We start from the raw sequence: 16,222 nt of genomic DNA, 5'->3' as shown, positions 1-16,222 counted from the left end.
TCGCATTCACAACTTGTTGCCCGTGTTTAAAAGTGTTTACTTATTATTGCTTTTATTTGTTGCACTACCTCACAATGATCTATTCAAGTATGCTTGTGTGCGAGTTGTTTTTCACAATTTTGTTATTTGCACACAGAGCAGAGCCACCCACACCTGTGCAAATCACATGTGTGTGTTTCACCAGAAGAATTGAATTTTACAGATTGCATTTGCATCCTTTCCCCTTGTTCCACTCACCAAATAATTAAAACTCCAAGCACGTTTGCTGATTTTCCTTTGTGTCGCTCCCTTTTGTTTGTTTTCTGGCATTCAATATTGTAATTTCGATATTTCAACGGTTTTCACTTTTAGCTTTTTATCCACTTTTCTTCCTCAAATGCTTCGTTTGCTCTTTTTTCGTTTCGGTTTTATCGCACACTCACAACTCCACGCACATTTCACCCAAAAGCACGACTTTGTCGCAATTAAATTATTTATTTTATTTGTCGCATTAAACTTAATTAAAACGTATTTTATTCACGTCGCCCTTTCGATCGCGATCACAAAACAGCAGTGTGACCAGATTTGATCACTCGGAAAATACCACACAGGTCAGAAAAGAAATCACAAAATATTTGTTACCGGATAAAGTTTTATTTTTTTACTATTTGGTGAGTATTTTTTTAATTATACTCCATTAAACTTAAGAAGCAGTGACCATTTTAAAATTACAAAGCAAATTAAAGTTAGTACGTTTTGAGTGAGTTATTATTTGTTTTTTCTAATAAATAAAAACATATTAATTTTAATGTAATGTTCTGGCGCCAATTCAGTTGGTATTATAATAGTGTGGTATTTTCTAACATGTCGAAATTATGTAGTGTTGGGCAACTATATTGTGTGTCAGTCCTGCAAAGCACTACAATCTCGTTTGATTTCTAAGTTGACATTCGAAATTGGTTTTCAATAATTTTCAATTTGATCAACTCAACTCGGAAATGAAGACCACTCCAAAGAAAAAGGAGATGTCCCTACGCCTGCGAGAGTCGCGCAGGGAGGAGCAGAAGACGGAGCGAAGCCATCAACCGCTGGACGACGATGCGGAGTCGGATTTGCCTATTCGGGGTCGACCCTCTAAGAAGCTCCTGCTCCAGCAACAGCAGCAGCGCCATTACCAGGTAAAGCCGGATCCGGAGATCAGGGCAGTCACTATGGGAGCGACCGCGAAGCCTTCAACTTCCGCAGATGCAATAGTTGATGGAGGGAGTGGAGGGCGCATCAAGGCTAGGCGAATGCTCTACAAGAAGAGCGTTAGCGGTATTGGATCAACTCAAAAGGCTCCCGGCGAGTCCTACGTGATGCGCCTGTTCGAGCGTAGTTTAGATCTCTCTAAATACCAAGATGGCACTCCATTGTATCCCATTTGCCGTGCCTGGATGGCAAATCAGCCAAGAAATCCCGCCGTGGCCGCCTTTCAAACAGAGGGGACTGTTCCTGGTACCAAACGCGAAGACAATGGCAAAGAGATCATTTCTAAATTAAAAAGCGGTGAGATGAAGACGCTCACACACCTGCCCCGCAGCCAAAGCCCACGGATTTGCCTGTCATCCCCGCCACACGTTTGGAGTTTAGTCAGGAAGAAAAGAAACGGGAAAAGGCTCTAGAGGGTGCCAGTGCTTTCGATCTGCTTGCCTCCAAAATGTGACTCGTTGGAAGAAGGTGCGCGGACATTGGTTAAGACATGCCTATAAATACGACAAGGGAGCGCTATGAAGATATTGATCAGATTATGGACCTGTTGTGCAAGAACAAATGATGCACGAAAAGGAATCTGAAAAGGGAACGGAAAACGAACAATGCTGATTATTAAAAGAGGCATATTATAATGATCATACCCGATTCTGTTACCATTAACTTGAATAAATCCTTATTTGTATGCATATATTATCTTCCATTTTTATGTATTAAATATAATTTGATTTTTTTAATTATATATTTCTTTGTGCATATATTAATTTAGACCTTTAACGAAACTTGTACTTAATTATTATTAAAATAGAACGAAAGGCCGTAAAAAACAGTGGCCAAGGGGAACCTCTAATGAATTTTACAAAAAAGGTGAATAAAACACGATCTATTGTCATTGACTTGAATAAATGTTTATTTGTATGCGTAGAAGATGCGTTACCATTGCGGTTAAATTAGTTCTAGTTTAGAGCTGGGTTTTGAGTTATCATATTTTTTTTCGGTTGGCAAATGCTGCTGGATTGTTCTGGTTCCGATTTTGGTGTTCTTCGTCTCGACGTCCGTGCGCCGGTCCGAAACCCTCTTGATTTTGTTGGGGGTATACACAACAACGGGCGGCCTGGTTGCTTATTCGACCTTGAGCAGCTCCCATCATCAAAGGTGAGGGGGGAGTTGGGCGGAATGACACCGGGGTGGCCACGACTGCCATAGGCGTAGTCCGGCGAGCAGACCAACTTGGCGCGCTGGCCTACGCTCAACTGGGCGACTCCCTCGTCCCAACCGCGAATGACCTCGCCCTTGCCAATGGTGAACTTGAAGGGCTTGTTGTGCGGTCGCGCGACGAATCGAACTAGTTGGTTGAATATAACCCTTCATTAGCTTGGGAATTCCATGACCAAGAAGATTACTCACCTTGGTGCCGTCGTCCAGGGTGCGGTGTAATGCACCGTGACCTTTTGCCCATTCTTCGGGAAAGTGCTGCCTGCGGGGATAGAATACAAAAATTTATATGTGTAAGCGAGACGACCATATTGTCAAGGTTAATTTTCCGACTTGTGCATCGCACATTATGCACTTCTTAGGTTAGAAATGCCGGTAATTAACTGCAGTTCAAGAGGATTTCAATCCTTTAATCTTGTACTTACCATCACCAGGAGCAATTGGAACTACTTGTACGCCCATTTTGATTAGTTTTTTCTGGCAAAATCCCGAGCGGAAAATAAGCACGTTGATTTCAGTTCGTCTCGTCGCCGAATGACAGCTAGTGGTAGACGATAGGCAGTTGGCGGAAACTATCGCTTAAAGGTGTACAAATACGATAGTTCGTCATTTAATCATTTTCGTAAAGGGTTATCCATTTAATCACTGAGAAGATTGTAATTTAAAGGGATGGAGTTGTAATTTTCCATTACTTAAAAACTTTAGGTATAATTCATTTGGACATTTCATGAAAATATTTCATTTACTATTTAATAGAAACACGATTAAAATATTTGGGCAAAGTTGGCAGCTCTGCTAGCCACTTAATGTTTAATCATATCGGTTATCGAACAACTTTGATTGGGCGGCACTTTTAAAAACGTATATTGCATGCCAATATATTTTGTAATATCGCCCATTAACGTTTATTATTAGTGTTTGAAAATGGTTATGGAAAACAAATTATATTAGAAAATAAGGAGTAGAACATAGAAAGAAACACGAAGTATTATGAAGTAAACAATAGCAAACAAGACTAAACAACTAAGCATTTAAAATTAAGCCCCGTCCAGAAGACGGTCAGGACATCGTCGACCCTGCTCAACGGCGCGAATCGATCCGCGAACATTGCAGCCCTGTACACGCTTACAAACCTAGTAGACCTTAGGGTCTTTAACCTTTTTTTTTCTCTACACTAGGCTAAGGTATAACCGTAGGAAACATCTGGGATCATCCGGACCCCGGGGCATACTGTTGTGCGCAATCACGCCACCGTTTTCTCTCTCCACAGCGATTATTCCACAAGTGCCCGACCCCAACCCTGGCAAGGCTGTAGCTTCTGGTATTCTGGAAGGTCCTAGGCGGCGTGTGTGATTTGTAAATAATAAATAACATTAAAATATTGGTAGCCCCATACCGGTTACTAAAACCCAAATGTGCCTGGCGCCACCTATTGGTAGGAGGCCATATCAGTAGCGGTAGATATTTGTGCTGTATTAATGTGACAGTAGTAGCAAATCGAAGCCTCACTTTTCTCATACGTCCAGAGGTCTTATACAAGGTTATGGGTTATTGAGATATAGGAGAATTCACTGTATTGACAAGAATTCTGATATATTATTCCAACTGGTCGCTGCCAAGGGATGAAAAAAATACGTAATAAGCAAGAAATACTGCTGGTTACATCAATGGGAAAAAAGATGATTTGTTGGGACAACAGATAGGCTCTTATAATTTCTTCAATCTATTTGACTCGATCAAATTAAAAAAATCAGTGGTTTCATAATTTCATCGTAGTATAAGCTCCTTTAACTCAATCTTTCGTCATATGTCAATTACGCTGATAATATTTATTTTATGTTAAGAAAATGTTTTCATTTCTCACTTTTGCGTTACTGCGAATTCTACAATTGTTGATAACCTAACATAACAAGGCCGATGATTGGCAAATTCAATTTACTAGCATAGGCGCGCAGAAAAATTTACTACTCACGTTTTTGTATTTCTAAGAGTCTTTAAAGCTTGAACCAGTGTGCCTTTTATTCGATTGTAAATTTAATGTTGATAAGAAGTAAAGAGGGCCGTAATAAGCTAATGCTAATTACTGTCAGGAGGATCGATTATAAACTTAGTATGGAATGAGTTCACTCATTATACCCGTTACTCGTAGATTCGTTGAAAAGTATGTAACAGGTAGAAGGAAGCGTTTCCGACCCTATATAGTATATATATTCTTGATCAGGATGAATAGCGAAGACGATTGAGCCATGTCCGTCTGTCTGTCCGTATGAACGCTGAGATCTCAGGAACTATAAGAGATACAAAGTTGAGATTAACCATGAAGATTCTTGAGGTCCCTACGCAGCGCAAGTTTATTACAACATCATGTCACGCCCACTCTAACCCCCACCAATCGCGAAAAACTAAAATCGCTGAAATCTCAGGAACTATTGGAGTTAGAAAGTTGAAATTAAGTATGTATAATCTTTAGATGCCAGCGCATCTTATAGTGTTACCACTATTAGGAAACACCCACTCTTACGCCCACCAAGCTCAAAAGACGCATTTTCGCATGTTGTAGAAAAGCTAATATCTCGCTAACTATAGGGAAGTTAGGATTAGGCATGTAGGTTTTTATGATGCCCCCAATGCGAATTGTTTTTTTCCGAGCAAGCCACGCCCACTATAACGCCCACAACACCCGGAAAACCAAAAATGCAAATATCTATAAGAGTTACAGTTTTGCTTAAGAATACGTATTTAAGAGATGCCTCTGCAACTTTTCACAAGTTTTTATCCACCCACGCCCACTCTAACGCCCACAAACCGCGAAAAAGTGTGACGTCTATAATATTATTATGAATGCCTTCGTTTGATGTTGTATAACTTATTTCTGTTAATATCTATCGATCTGCTAAAGATTTTTTAAACCGGAACATTATTTCGCTATTTATAAAGAAATTAAGGTTCTAAGGTCTCACATGGGCAGTGACGTCACTATAAGCATACTCAACTTACTTCCTCTGACAATAGGTGGCGCCTCGTGAATTTCCACTAGCAAAATAATATTTTAAAATTTTGTAAAACAGTAACGGGTATCTTATAGTCGCGGCACTCGCCTATAGCGTTTCCTCTTGTTTTTGAAAAGATTTATTCAGTGTCCAAATGGATTATTTAAAAGGTGGTCGTGTGAAAAATAAAAGGTGTAGTAAATACAGCGATGAATTCTAGCAAACCCTCTAATCAGTCAAGAGCTTCAAAGCAATATATTGCAATAGCTCAAAATAGTTCCTAACAATAGGGCACTGAACTTTCGATTTTTAGATTCGTCAGAAGGCGTACGTTAACCCATCTGGTTGCAAATTTATTTTCGATTGCCCAATAGTAGTAAACTGAGTGATAAGCAATCAAAAAGATTTGGCAAGATAATCACAAATATATAAAAGCAAAGAAATTCGTTGCAGAGTGAAGCTAATGATGAGTTCCAACACAAAGGAAGGAATCCGGATTCGCATTATGAGACTGGAGGACTATGAAAAGGTAAAATCCTTTATGAAGGAAGAGTACTTCACGGCGGAGCCCTTGTGCCAATCCAGTGGTGAACCCGTTCATCTCCAAAACGAGAAGGAGAACGACGCGATTAACCTCTCGATGATTGCCCAGGGTACTTGTCTCTTGGCCCTCGACGAGAGCGATGATGACCAAATTGTGGGCTTCGTCCTGGCAGGAGCCGAAACTTCCGAGGATGTGGAAAGGAGCCGCCTGGTGGCCGAGTCACTCGAGAATAACGCTTGGGGTCGTATCTATGCCATAATCATCAAGGCCGAATGCGAAGCCAATATTTTCAAGCGGTACGGAATCTCGAAAGTACTTTATTCCCACGTCACCAGTGTAGCCACCTCGATGAGGGACAAGGGACTGGGTTCCCGACTTGCCGCCACTCTAATAAACTTAGGCCGGTCCAAGGGATTCCCCGCCATGGTGGCCTACTGCACCAGCTTTTACTCTGCTCGCCAGAAGGAGGCCCTGGGAATGGAGTGCATACATTCCATGGACTATGCCGACTACAAGGACGACCGGGGACGAGTGATCTTCGCGCCGGCAGCTCCCAATATATCGTTGCGAGTAATGGCCATAAAATTTTGACAGGAATTTCACTTAAAATTTTTTAAGGTGTATACACTATTCCTGTTGCTATCTTTTATTATTATAAATAATTATTTTAAACATCAATTAATTACACTTTTCGAGTTGCATAATATAGCTAATTATTCTGCAAATAATACAAAAAGAAAACAATTTTAAAAGTCAAAGTTTGCTGGCCAAGACGCGGACATGGGTATGGGGAGCAGGTGGATTATATACAGGACGGCCCTGATTGTCCTTGTACTCGGCATAGGCCTGTGAGTGAATGACCTCCATACCCAAGCCTTCCACTGCTTGCTTAGCGGAGTAGTAACTGGTGCTGCTGCCGATCAGCAGCGGGAATCCGAGAGACGACCCAATTTCATGGGGTGACGGCGAGGTGGGACAGAACACCTTTGCCCCTCATTGATTCGTGAACAGAGACTGCTATTAGGTTGAGATATATGGGAACTTGGCAGCGTTCGAATATGTTGGCATCCCGTTCGATTTTTGGCTATCATCTTCCGACTTCGACCCAAGGCATTATCCTCGATTTCCTCGGCTTCCCTTGTGCTGTTTAGCCAATATAGAGGGATCCATTTTTCTCGGCAAGGCTCATGCCGATAAGAAGTCCTGTATTGTCGTCGAATGCTACTAGGGAGAGTCCTTGGTTGATTACCGAAATGTATTCCCTGTCAACTTCTTCCTCATTTAATAGATGAATTTGTTCTTCCAGTCCAATTCCCATGGGCTCGTCGTAATGGAAGTAATCCCGCATGAAAGGCTTAACAATTCCATAGTCGCTCTCCTCCATGAGGCGTATGGTTATTCCGTTTTTGACTGAGAATCATTTTGTGAATTATACACTCTGGCAGTAGGGAACTGCCTATTTTTCATAGTTGGAGGGACCTTTTAAAGAAACCCAAACGCGTTATCAACAAAAATCAGACGGAGCTCTTTATAGGCTTTCCCAAGGCTATCTGCAAAAATCTTCTTTTTATTTTGCACTCGCCTGGAGGCTTAATATTAACCGATATCTTATCTCAAAATGTCTTAAGAAGTAATAAAAATTGCTTAGATTAAGCTAATCTTCAATGATTTGACCTTGATGATGACCTTGACATTTTCTTTGTTAAGTTCAATGCCCTACTTAACGGCCCGCGGAAAAGATCTGCTAAGATTTTAAATCAATGCTTTATCAGTATTAAAAGTCTTGCAATCAAGGGCGATGCATCGGCTTAAATTGTAGCATGCTTATTGGGATCCATTGTCCTGAATTGAATATCACGAAAGCGATGGCTTTCCTTTAAATTTTTCTTCAAATACCAGCTGCAAACACTTGCCAGAATAGGATAGGGAAAAAGTTAATTTTTTTCGAAAAATTTCAGTTGAATTCCTTTTTTTTATAATTGACACTTGGGAAATCTAAATATATAATTTTTTAGTAAAATCAATAATACGTTTCTGCTTCCAGTATTTTTCATATAAATTCGAATCATATTAAGAGCTAATAAGAACGATTAAAAAATTATCCACTTACATAGATTAAAAATATTTAACGCCGCGCTTAATTCGAAATTCAGCGTTGAGTGCTGCCAGACTATTCAGACATTATGCGGTATATTTGCCAAAAAATAGGGTCTAATCTACTTGTAAACTGCAGTTTCGTTTTGTTCTTCGACATATTAATATATTTAATATAAATATATTTTAGAAAATCACATTTCCGGAGCTCTAAGGTAGGCTTACACTTCCAAAAGCAACAAGAAGCGAACAAAAATGAGGGCCACGCGGAACTGATTGAGGTCGAGGGCAAACGCCAGAAACCCACCTTTACCATAGTTGCACCTAGAATAGCACTCATTTCAAGCAGAATGCGGATGCCCCCATACAGATCCGGAACCAGCAGCAACTGAAGGAAATTGTTCGGTTGACAACGAGAATAATGATCAGGAGCCTTTGAAGCTGAGCGGAGGCAGAAGCCAATGACGCCAGTTGCACATTATGTGGGGCCGCCAAGGTCTCGGCTCTTTTGGATCTTCGCTCAATCACGATGCAGCGCCGGCTGAGTCGTGACTGGAAGATCCATGTGAGTAATACAAACATTATCCCATTCAGCTGGCCATATAAAATTTCTACATTTGCTATAATTTTTAGTCCATGTTATTCGATCCATTTGAAGGCCTTTGTGTGGAGTGCGTTGCAAGTTAAATAAACATGCACTCGGAAGTCACTGATCCCTTGATGCAACGCATGCAACGATTGCAGCGTTCCGGGGAGAAATTACCACAGTGACCACTACCACAAACCTTCACCAACCCAAATATAGTCCACCCATTGCTGATGCGAAGTGTCCAACCACACTGAGAGAGAGCCAAGAGGAGGTACCCCAAAACAGGCCGAGTATTCAGGTCACGTTCGTCTTGTTCCGTGCTGGAAGTCTACCTTGCTCAGCAGCCCTTTTCCCCCAGTCGGCTAAGGAGTCTGAGGAGAAGCATACGGAAGGTTGGAAGTGGCGAACACGGCTGGAGTGTCACCGAATGTGACGTGCATTTCGGGCGGGATATTACGCCCAGCACTTCGCCATTTGCAAATTCGACGATCACAAACCCGTCCGCCGCGCGCCAAAGTGCCGGAATGCTGAACGAGGCCAGTTGAGGAGACGTCTTCCGGGAGTCAACCGCTCGTCACGCACTTAATACTGCCGACACTGCGTGACGTAAGAGTTTGACTCAAATGGTTGAAAGCGACACCATGAACGGTCCACATCAGCAGCGGGTATCCTCGCGATCTTTTTGGCGATGCCCAAAGTTACACACCAAGCAATGAATGGGACCACATCATGCAATCTGCCAGGCCACAGGAGGTTAGTAGAAAATGTTGGTTTACCTTGATAAATATTTATTTTAACTTATTATCCCAATTAGGCCTAATACTTCTACAACAGGGCGGAAACAGGGCAGACCGTTCAGCCTTCGGACCCCAAAGGCTCGTTCCACACCCGGTCTCGTTCACGGGCCTGCTCAGAAGCCTGGGATAAGTACAATATGGATGATCAGGACGATGAAATCGAAGAGAACGAAAGCGATGAAGAGGCTGAGGAAGAGGGCGACGATGACCAGGAGGACGCCAGGTAATAATACGCCGCATGACTTTCACCAGACTGGATCGAAACCACAGCCGCAGCAATAGCAACAGTGCTGGAAATCTCCCCACTTCCTGTACGAGATGACTACGGACTGGTTGAACGCACATGACCACCGACAAGAGCACGGTAGGGTTTTTCTCATTTAAGCTTATTTCTTTGTATAAACATTCTTGCTTTTTAATGACAGACCTCTACCTACTCGATCTGCTGAAGACCCAGGTGCGTTTAAAATCTTTTTGCCTTACTTTTTACCTGTGGCTATCAGATGGACACCCTGGTGGCTCTAATGAAGCACGATTACATGGAGCACTGGAAGATGGCTGAGTTCTACTGCCACAAGTGCGGGAGATTTTTACAAAAAGTAAGTTTCACTATAAACAACTAAAATAACACATAATCCAGAACAGCTACCTAGTAATAACGAACGCCATTCGTTTGCTTTTGCAGGGTCTTTCTGGACTACCATTTGCACCTACAGAACCACGGCTTCCACGTCTGCCCAAGTGCCCGCGAAGAGTTCGAATTGCAGCATCAGCTGGACCGCCACTTCCAGCTCCAAGAAGGGTATAAACTATCACTGGAACTTCTGTCGGCTGGAGTTTCTCAGCGAGGCCAAGCTGCTGGCACACTGCAAACCCGGGGACACAGTCCCAACGACGAGCCCTGATTAGTATCGATCGGTCGCTTTACGATTGTCAACTCGCCATGTGGGTCTCAGTCAGCGGATCATTCTCGTATATCGAAGACCGTAAGTGAGAGGAGCGGGAGTTTATGGAGACTCCAAGATTATGCCACCAAGGAAGCCCGTGCACTAAGCCCCCAACATAAACCTTTCCGTTTTGCACATTGGTATTTGAGATTTCGATGAGCGGAACTGAATTGCCGTCGGTTGTCACTGAATTCATGATATACTATCTGACATTGCAATCTTAATGAAGATTAGCCATATTTTATTGGGAAACTATCGATTATAAAATTCAAAAATATATTTTTCTATACAAAATTGGTGTTGTCGTGAGAAACTTAGAGTTGGTTTTTGATACTCCAGTCAGTTCAATTCGTTCTTCGCTGATCTTTAACAGAGTAAGTTAGTGTTTGGGATAATTTAAATTGCAAAGCACAATTTGGAAATACTTAAAACTGGATCTAGAATTCGCACGTGTGGACTATGAGGCTGGTGTACAAGAGTTACTCTTACTAATATTTAACATTGTCGACCGTAAGACTATAGAAGTATATATGTAGGTGTTTATAATTAAAGAGCCATTGCATTGCTCCCAGCGATAAAAGTTTTCATTGTTTTTTGTTTTTGTTTGTTTTATTATAAATAGTTTAGTTTAAGTGGTTACGTTTAGGTTGGTGGGCTTAGAACTAATCAATTGCCTGAAACTTACAGCGTTTTAATCTATGATCACGATCGTATTTAAGTTTAGTTTGTAATTTTATTTTAATGCGTGCTCTTTTACCGTGGTAATGTTTGAGTCGGTACACCGGTCTCATAAATTCAACCCAGGACGATTTAATATACATATATCTCGCTACAATAGGATAAAACATGGAGGTTAAATAAAGATACGCTTATTTGAGGAGTTCGTATCTAAGTGGGACCACTTCTAACTTCTCCAACTCTTCGCGCTTCGAAAATCATACAAATTAAGGCCACGTACATGCGATTTCACATACTGGCTGTTATAAATAACTAAAGCATAATTTTTAAAACAAATCACTGGCATTTAACAAAGTTGTACATGGTGTAGCCAACTTGCAACCATTTCAGCTGGGAGCCTCGTTTGTCTCTGGCTTTAGCTAGCTCATCCACGCCCTCTGATCCTAGCTCTTCAGTCTTAAGTGTAAGTCAGGCTTTATATCTCTAGTTTGTCAGTGATCTGGGATCGGGGATGGCCGAGCTGTTTGGCCTACAACTAGTTGGTTTTCAAAAAGATGGCCTACGTAAGCCTAAGCCTAAGGTGTCCAATCATCCTAAATTATTTCTATTTTGTTTCATAAATTTCTGTTTTAGCACAAAAGGTGATGCTAGACAACAATTTATTATTTTAGTGTGTGGGTTTGATTTTGGATGGGTGCCAGGTGCTGGTGGACGGATGTTTGGGCCACAACGACTGGGACGAGGTTTCTTCGCTTAAAGCTCACCAACGCTGGATACGACGCCTGGAGTCGCCGAGCTAGTAAGCGGAAAGTAACACAAGGATGGTCTAATAACGGGAATAATAGAGTTGCTATCGGGGCTCCGGCCTACCTAAGGAGTCGAGGCCGTCCCGGGGCATATTGCCAGGCGGCGGTAAGGGCCAATCAGTCGGCCCGAGCCTGAGCATCCTCGGGCCTTCCAGCAGCTCCCTCTGAGGCCTAGGGGCAAGAACTGTGGCGAGGGCTGGGTAATCTTCGTGATCCTTGCTATTGGCAGGCGCACTACGGGCATAATCACTCCGGTACCGGCTGGTTGGGGCGAGTAGGGGAGTGCGGGTCGCTCTTTCCTGGCCAGCGAGATCCTCCAATGCCTCCTGCTCGGGTCCTCCTCGTCGTCCGCATCCTCACGCCCATCTGGTCGCGTTCCCTTGGACCGCGTTCTGCCTATGCTTCTCCATTTCCATCCATGGCTTCCCGGTCGTGTGAGTAGTGACGACCCTGCGACCTGCGATCGGCATGCCGTGGCCATTGAGCGCTGGTTCATTCCGCTGGACTGCTCGACACGATGGGTGCGCAGCACGGTGCAGCCGCTGCCAGGGCCATGGCATGGAGAGCCTCTCGGCCGGGCTATGTCACCACCCCGATCTCCAGGGGCCTGCTGGAGGAAAGCGGAGATCTGAGGGAGGCTGCCGCTGAGGGCGCACGGTGGTGGTAAAGACATGTGGCGAGCGGGACATAGTCCACCTCGGATCACGCTTGCCTCCGAGTGATGACCAGTCCATGTCCAGCCAGGAGCAGCAGCGGCTTGGCAGTGAGTAGGGGAACTTTGAGAGATTCAGCGCCCGGAGGATTCACCGAGCATGTTTGGCGATGGGAAGCGGCTGACCAGGCGGTGTGATGCTTAGCTTGGCGGACTTTGTCGTAGAGCGTGCGACTGGGCAGGCCGTATACTTCCTGCTCGCCTGAAGGCCGCACCATGCCCTCCCGCTGCTCTGATGGGTTATCACATCATGTCCGGTTCGGGTGTGTATCATGGGAGAGAAGGCTTCCATTCAGGTTTGCCACTGAGACCGACCGGTTTCCTCCTGGGGCACCAGCATGGGTGAAAGTGGTTCCTATCGCCGCCAGGTCAGATCCATTGAAGCTATGATTGCGCTCGCCACCACTATTCTCAAGCTTGTGGCAGCAGGAAGTTGTGTATTTGATGGTTGGATGTGTGGCGTCTTTTCTCCACACGGCCATTGGGTCTGCGACAGGCTATGAGGAACTAAAAAGGGATTAGCTTGGGCCAGAACGTTTAGATCGGAGACGCGGTTTCACTCAGAAGCATGCCAGATGGCAGACAGCTTCTTGCGCTGAGAGGACTACACTGAAAAGCATGATTCTGTAGATTTGAGTTCAACATGGCAGTGGTGGCGGCGAGGGAGCCAGGCCACTGTCAGCTGGTTCTCCCGCACCTGATACGGCGCCGAGTGGTGTGGTCTGGTGGAGTCATGGAGCCCACCAGCTGGAATTTGACCGGCTGACAGCGGCTGTAGCCATGATATAGTGGTTGAAGCCCGCCGATAATGAATTGGGGTGGTGGTGGCAAGAGCAGTTGCCTGAGATGGCGGTACTAGGTAGAGATGTGTGGATGTAGAGATCACGGACGACGAAAGAGTGGTTAGACGCCGAGCTGTTCTGGGGCCTGGCCCGCCGGCCTGAACTGGGAGGTGGGCGACGCTGGCATGGCTGCTGCCGGAACCAGGTTGGAACTTCGCGAGCGTTGTCACAGACCCTTTGACCTGCAGCCTTGTCAGCAGGATCTCAGGCCCTTAGCTTGCAACTACCGCTGTCTCGCCCGTGTATATGTAACTGCAGCAGGGTTGGTAATCCAAAGCCCTTGACCTGGGAAGGATAATGCTTGCAATGGTCCTGGGGTACATCCTTAAGAGAACAAAAGGGAAATATGGGAACGTCTGGCCGCCAGAACCACGCGATGAGCCTGGAACTGCTCGTCATCTACAGACCAGAGTGCAATCCACACAGCGCTGACTGGGTGCAAAGTATGCAAAATCTGGACCAGGTCTGTCGGTGATGGTTCAGGGCGGAGGTAGTGGTGGTCCGGCCTACCGCCGCTGGCCACCGCGCTGTGGGGCCGCCCACTTGCGTTCTCGCGATCCACCTCTGCCACGATCCCCGATATCGTGCTGGCCTCGGATTGTGGTGGCTTCCACTTGAGTGATGGTGATGGTTTGATGGCTGGTCGGGCTCCTGTCCGGAGCTGGATCGCGGCGGCTATGTGGTTTGTCACCGTTCAACTGGTGGTACGGCGCTCAGCAGCGTCGGCGGGAGAAGGATAGGTGCTTCCTGACCTTGGCGCCAGTTTAAGGCCTACGGTTCACCTAGTGCTCGATTCTGGAAGACACAGTGTAGAAAAGAAATGCCAATTGGTACGAGTTTTCAGCCGAGCCAAGTTCCGTGATTTGGCAAACGTCATAGCAGAGGGTTGGTAGCTGCAATTCCAAATTTGCACGAGGCTGTAAATCAGAAAGACACACATGAGGAATGAGATGGCAAATGGTAAGGGTAGCTCTGCCTCGAGTTAAAGCCGCCAGGTCAGGTGAATGCGAGGGATGTCTCCTCCAGTCCACCATTTCTTTATATGGAAACTTTGCTTGTAAACTTGATGTCCTTCACACCAACGCCGAAGTTTTGAAGGTGCCATAAAAGTGAAAGGAATGGTGGGGTTGGGGAAGTGGGGTGGAGGTGGTGGTATGACTATAGGAAAACGTGCATTTAGTGGCTGGGAAAACTCAGATAAAAGGTGTATTTTTCCATTGCTTTTTTACTATTTACTTTTTATTGGATACATATTCAAATTTATATTATATCAAGCATTTTGTACAATGCCGCCCGGAAATCGGGAAAATGGGAAATGGGGAAGGCATTTAGAAAAATGGCGGGAAAATGTGGGTTGAAAAATCAATGCAATAATTTTCATCTATTTTGGGTATACAAAAAGAAGAGAGGTTGGGGTGGACGGGCAAGTCATATGCCCTTGTCCTTGGTATGACTTCACTTTCTTTGTACTGGCTAGGTCGAACTTCAGAACCCGGGTGGATGCCATGCCAGATCCTGGCGTCATGTGTTGGGCTATTCGTCAAGCGAGCTTGTATCTCAAACTCTTGACGTATGTGTCGTGTGTGTGTGAATCTCCAGTTGCCAACAGGCAGTGTGGCACATGGATCTGTCTTCGTCTTTGGATGTCCCCTTTCCAATTCAAAAAAAAAAAAAAACGATAATGGCAAATCAATAACAACAAGGAAATGTCAAAGGAGGAACGAGGCAGGGGAAAAATAAACCAGAAGGTATATGGTAAAAATAAGAAAAGCAGACAATCAGTACAAAGGTGTTTAGTAAAGATCGCATTATTGTCTGCGGAAAATACGCAAGAGCATCAATTGTTGTTGTCTAGCCATTGTCTCGCCGGCAGGGATAATGGGCAAGCTCCGGAGATCCCAATCCTAGAGTTCACACTCGATTTGCACACTAATCCGATTTCGCAGGTGCTTGAGTAAGATTTCGATTGTATTGATATGCCATATAGGCATTAGATGCGGTTATAAGCATTACTAAAGGCGATGCCACCACGCCTCGATCGCACGGTATACGACACGATCGCCAAAGATCGAAAGCTCCCGCCGGAAAGTTTTGGCTAACTTATGCTAATAGAGCTCGCCAACAGAATGGGCACACCATTTTAGAAAAAAAAACGCTAAGACTTAAAATTTTTGATCACAAACGTCATTGAAAAGAATGCACTTTGGGAACCGGTTATTCGGGTTTAGGTTTCCAGTATTTATTAAAAGGCCAATCTTTTGGTCGTATTGAATTGCGAAATTAAAAAAAAAATTAATCCAAAAGGCAAGGGTTTTCGAAGGGCAGTGGTAGGAAGCTGAACTGGTATAGTGGAAACACCATAAAATTAGGGTTTTCCCATTACAATACCTAAACCTGTGTATTATTAAAAAGAAATGTTCTTGATTAAAATCTTACCATGAAATAATGAAAATGCCGTAAGTTGGGGCAGTAGATTAGCTGGTGCTATGGCCAAATTAATTTTTTGAGAACACTTTAGCGTTATTTTCGCATATAAGTTTTTCGTAGTTATTTGGAATTCGTTTCTTTTTTTAGTATTTTAATTTGCTGATATTTTTTCACATTCAGAAACAGAGTTTGGAGAGTAGATGTTGTTTTGTTTGTTGGCCGTTTGAGCTTTCCGCTCCACATACACACTTGCACAAAACACGAGATGTTACAAAAATATTTGATATTTTCCTTCCAAGAAACTGCGATTAACACGTTTAGCGTTTTTCCCTTGAGGTTTTTCGATCGCCT

General features: G+C 44.0%; 2 protein-coding genes and 3 pseudogenes across 2 annotated transcripts; 3 read left to right on the top strand and 2 right to left on the bottom strand.

The window, feature by feature from the left end:
• Positions 1–859: 859 nt before the first annotated feature.
• Positions 860–2,126, top strand: LOC108112034 (protein lin-37 homolog). Its single transcript, XM_017221781.2, is given in 4 exon segments — positions 860–1,553; positions 1,556–1,675; positions 1,678–1,740; positions 1,742–2,126. Coding segments are annotated over 4 exon segments (813 nt in total). The 5' UTR covers positions 860–977; the 3' UTR covers positions 1,796–2,126.
• Positions 2,127–2,233: 107 nt separating this feature from the next.
• On the bottom strand, positions 2,234–2,995 carry LOC121530500 (annotated as a pseudogene).
• A 2,906-nt stretch (positions 2,996–5,901) lies between these two features.
• On the top strand, positions 5,902–6,570 carry LOC108111899 (dopamine N-acetyltransferase). The gene has a single exon (XM_017221536.1). It carries the CDS (start codon positions 5,902–5,904, stop codon positions 6,568–6,570), a length of 669 nt encoding a protein of 222 aa, XP_017077025.1.
• Positions 6,571–6,732: 162 nt separating this feature from the next.
• On the bottom strand, positions 6,733–7,673 carry LOC121530502 (annotated as a pseudogene).
• Positions 7,674–8,162: 489 nt separating this feature from the next.
• LOC121530501 lies at positions 8,163–10,596 on the top strand (annotated as a pseudogene).
• Positions 10,597–16,222: the final 5,626 nt, after the last annotated feature.

This window comes from Drosophila eugracilis, unplaced genomic scaffold (assembly GCF_018153835.1).
Source record: "Drosophila eugracilis isolate 14026-0451.02 unplaced genomic scaffold, ASM1815383v1 contig_889, whole genome shotgun sequence".
Taxonomy (NCBI): Eukaryota; Metazoa; Arthropoda; class Insecta; order Diptera; family Drosophilidae; genus Drosophila; species Drosophila eugracilis.
The sequence above is the reverse complement of the archived record's forward strand: the minus strand, read 5'-3'. Positions and strand labels throughout refer to the sequence as shown.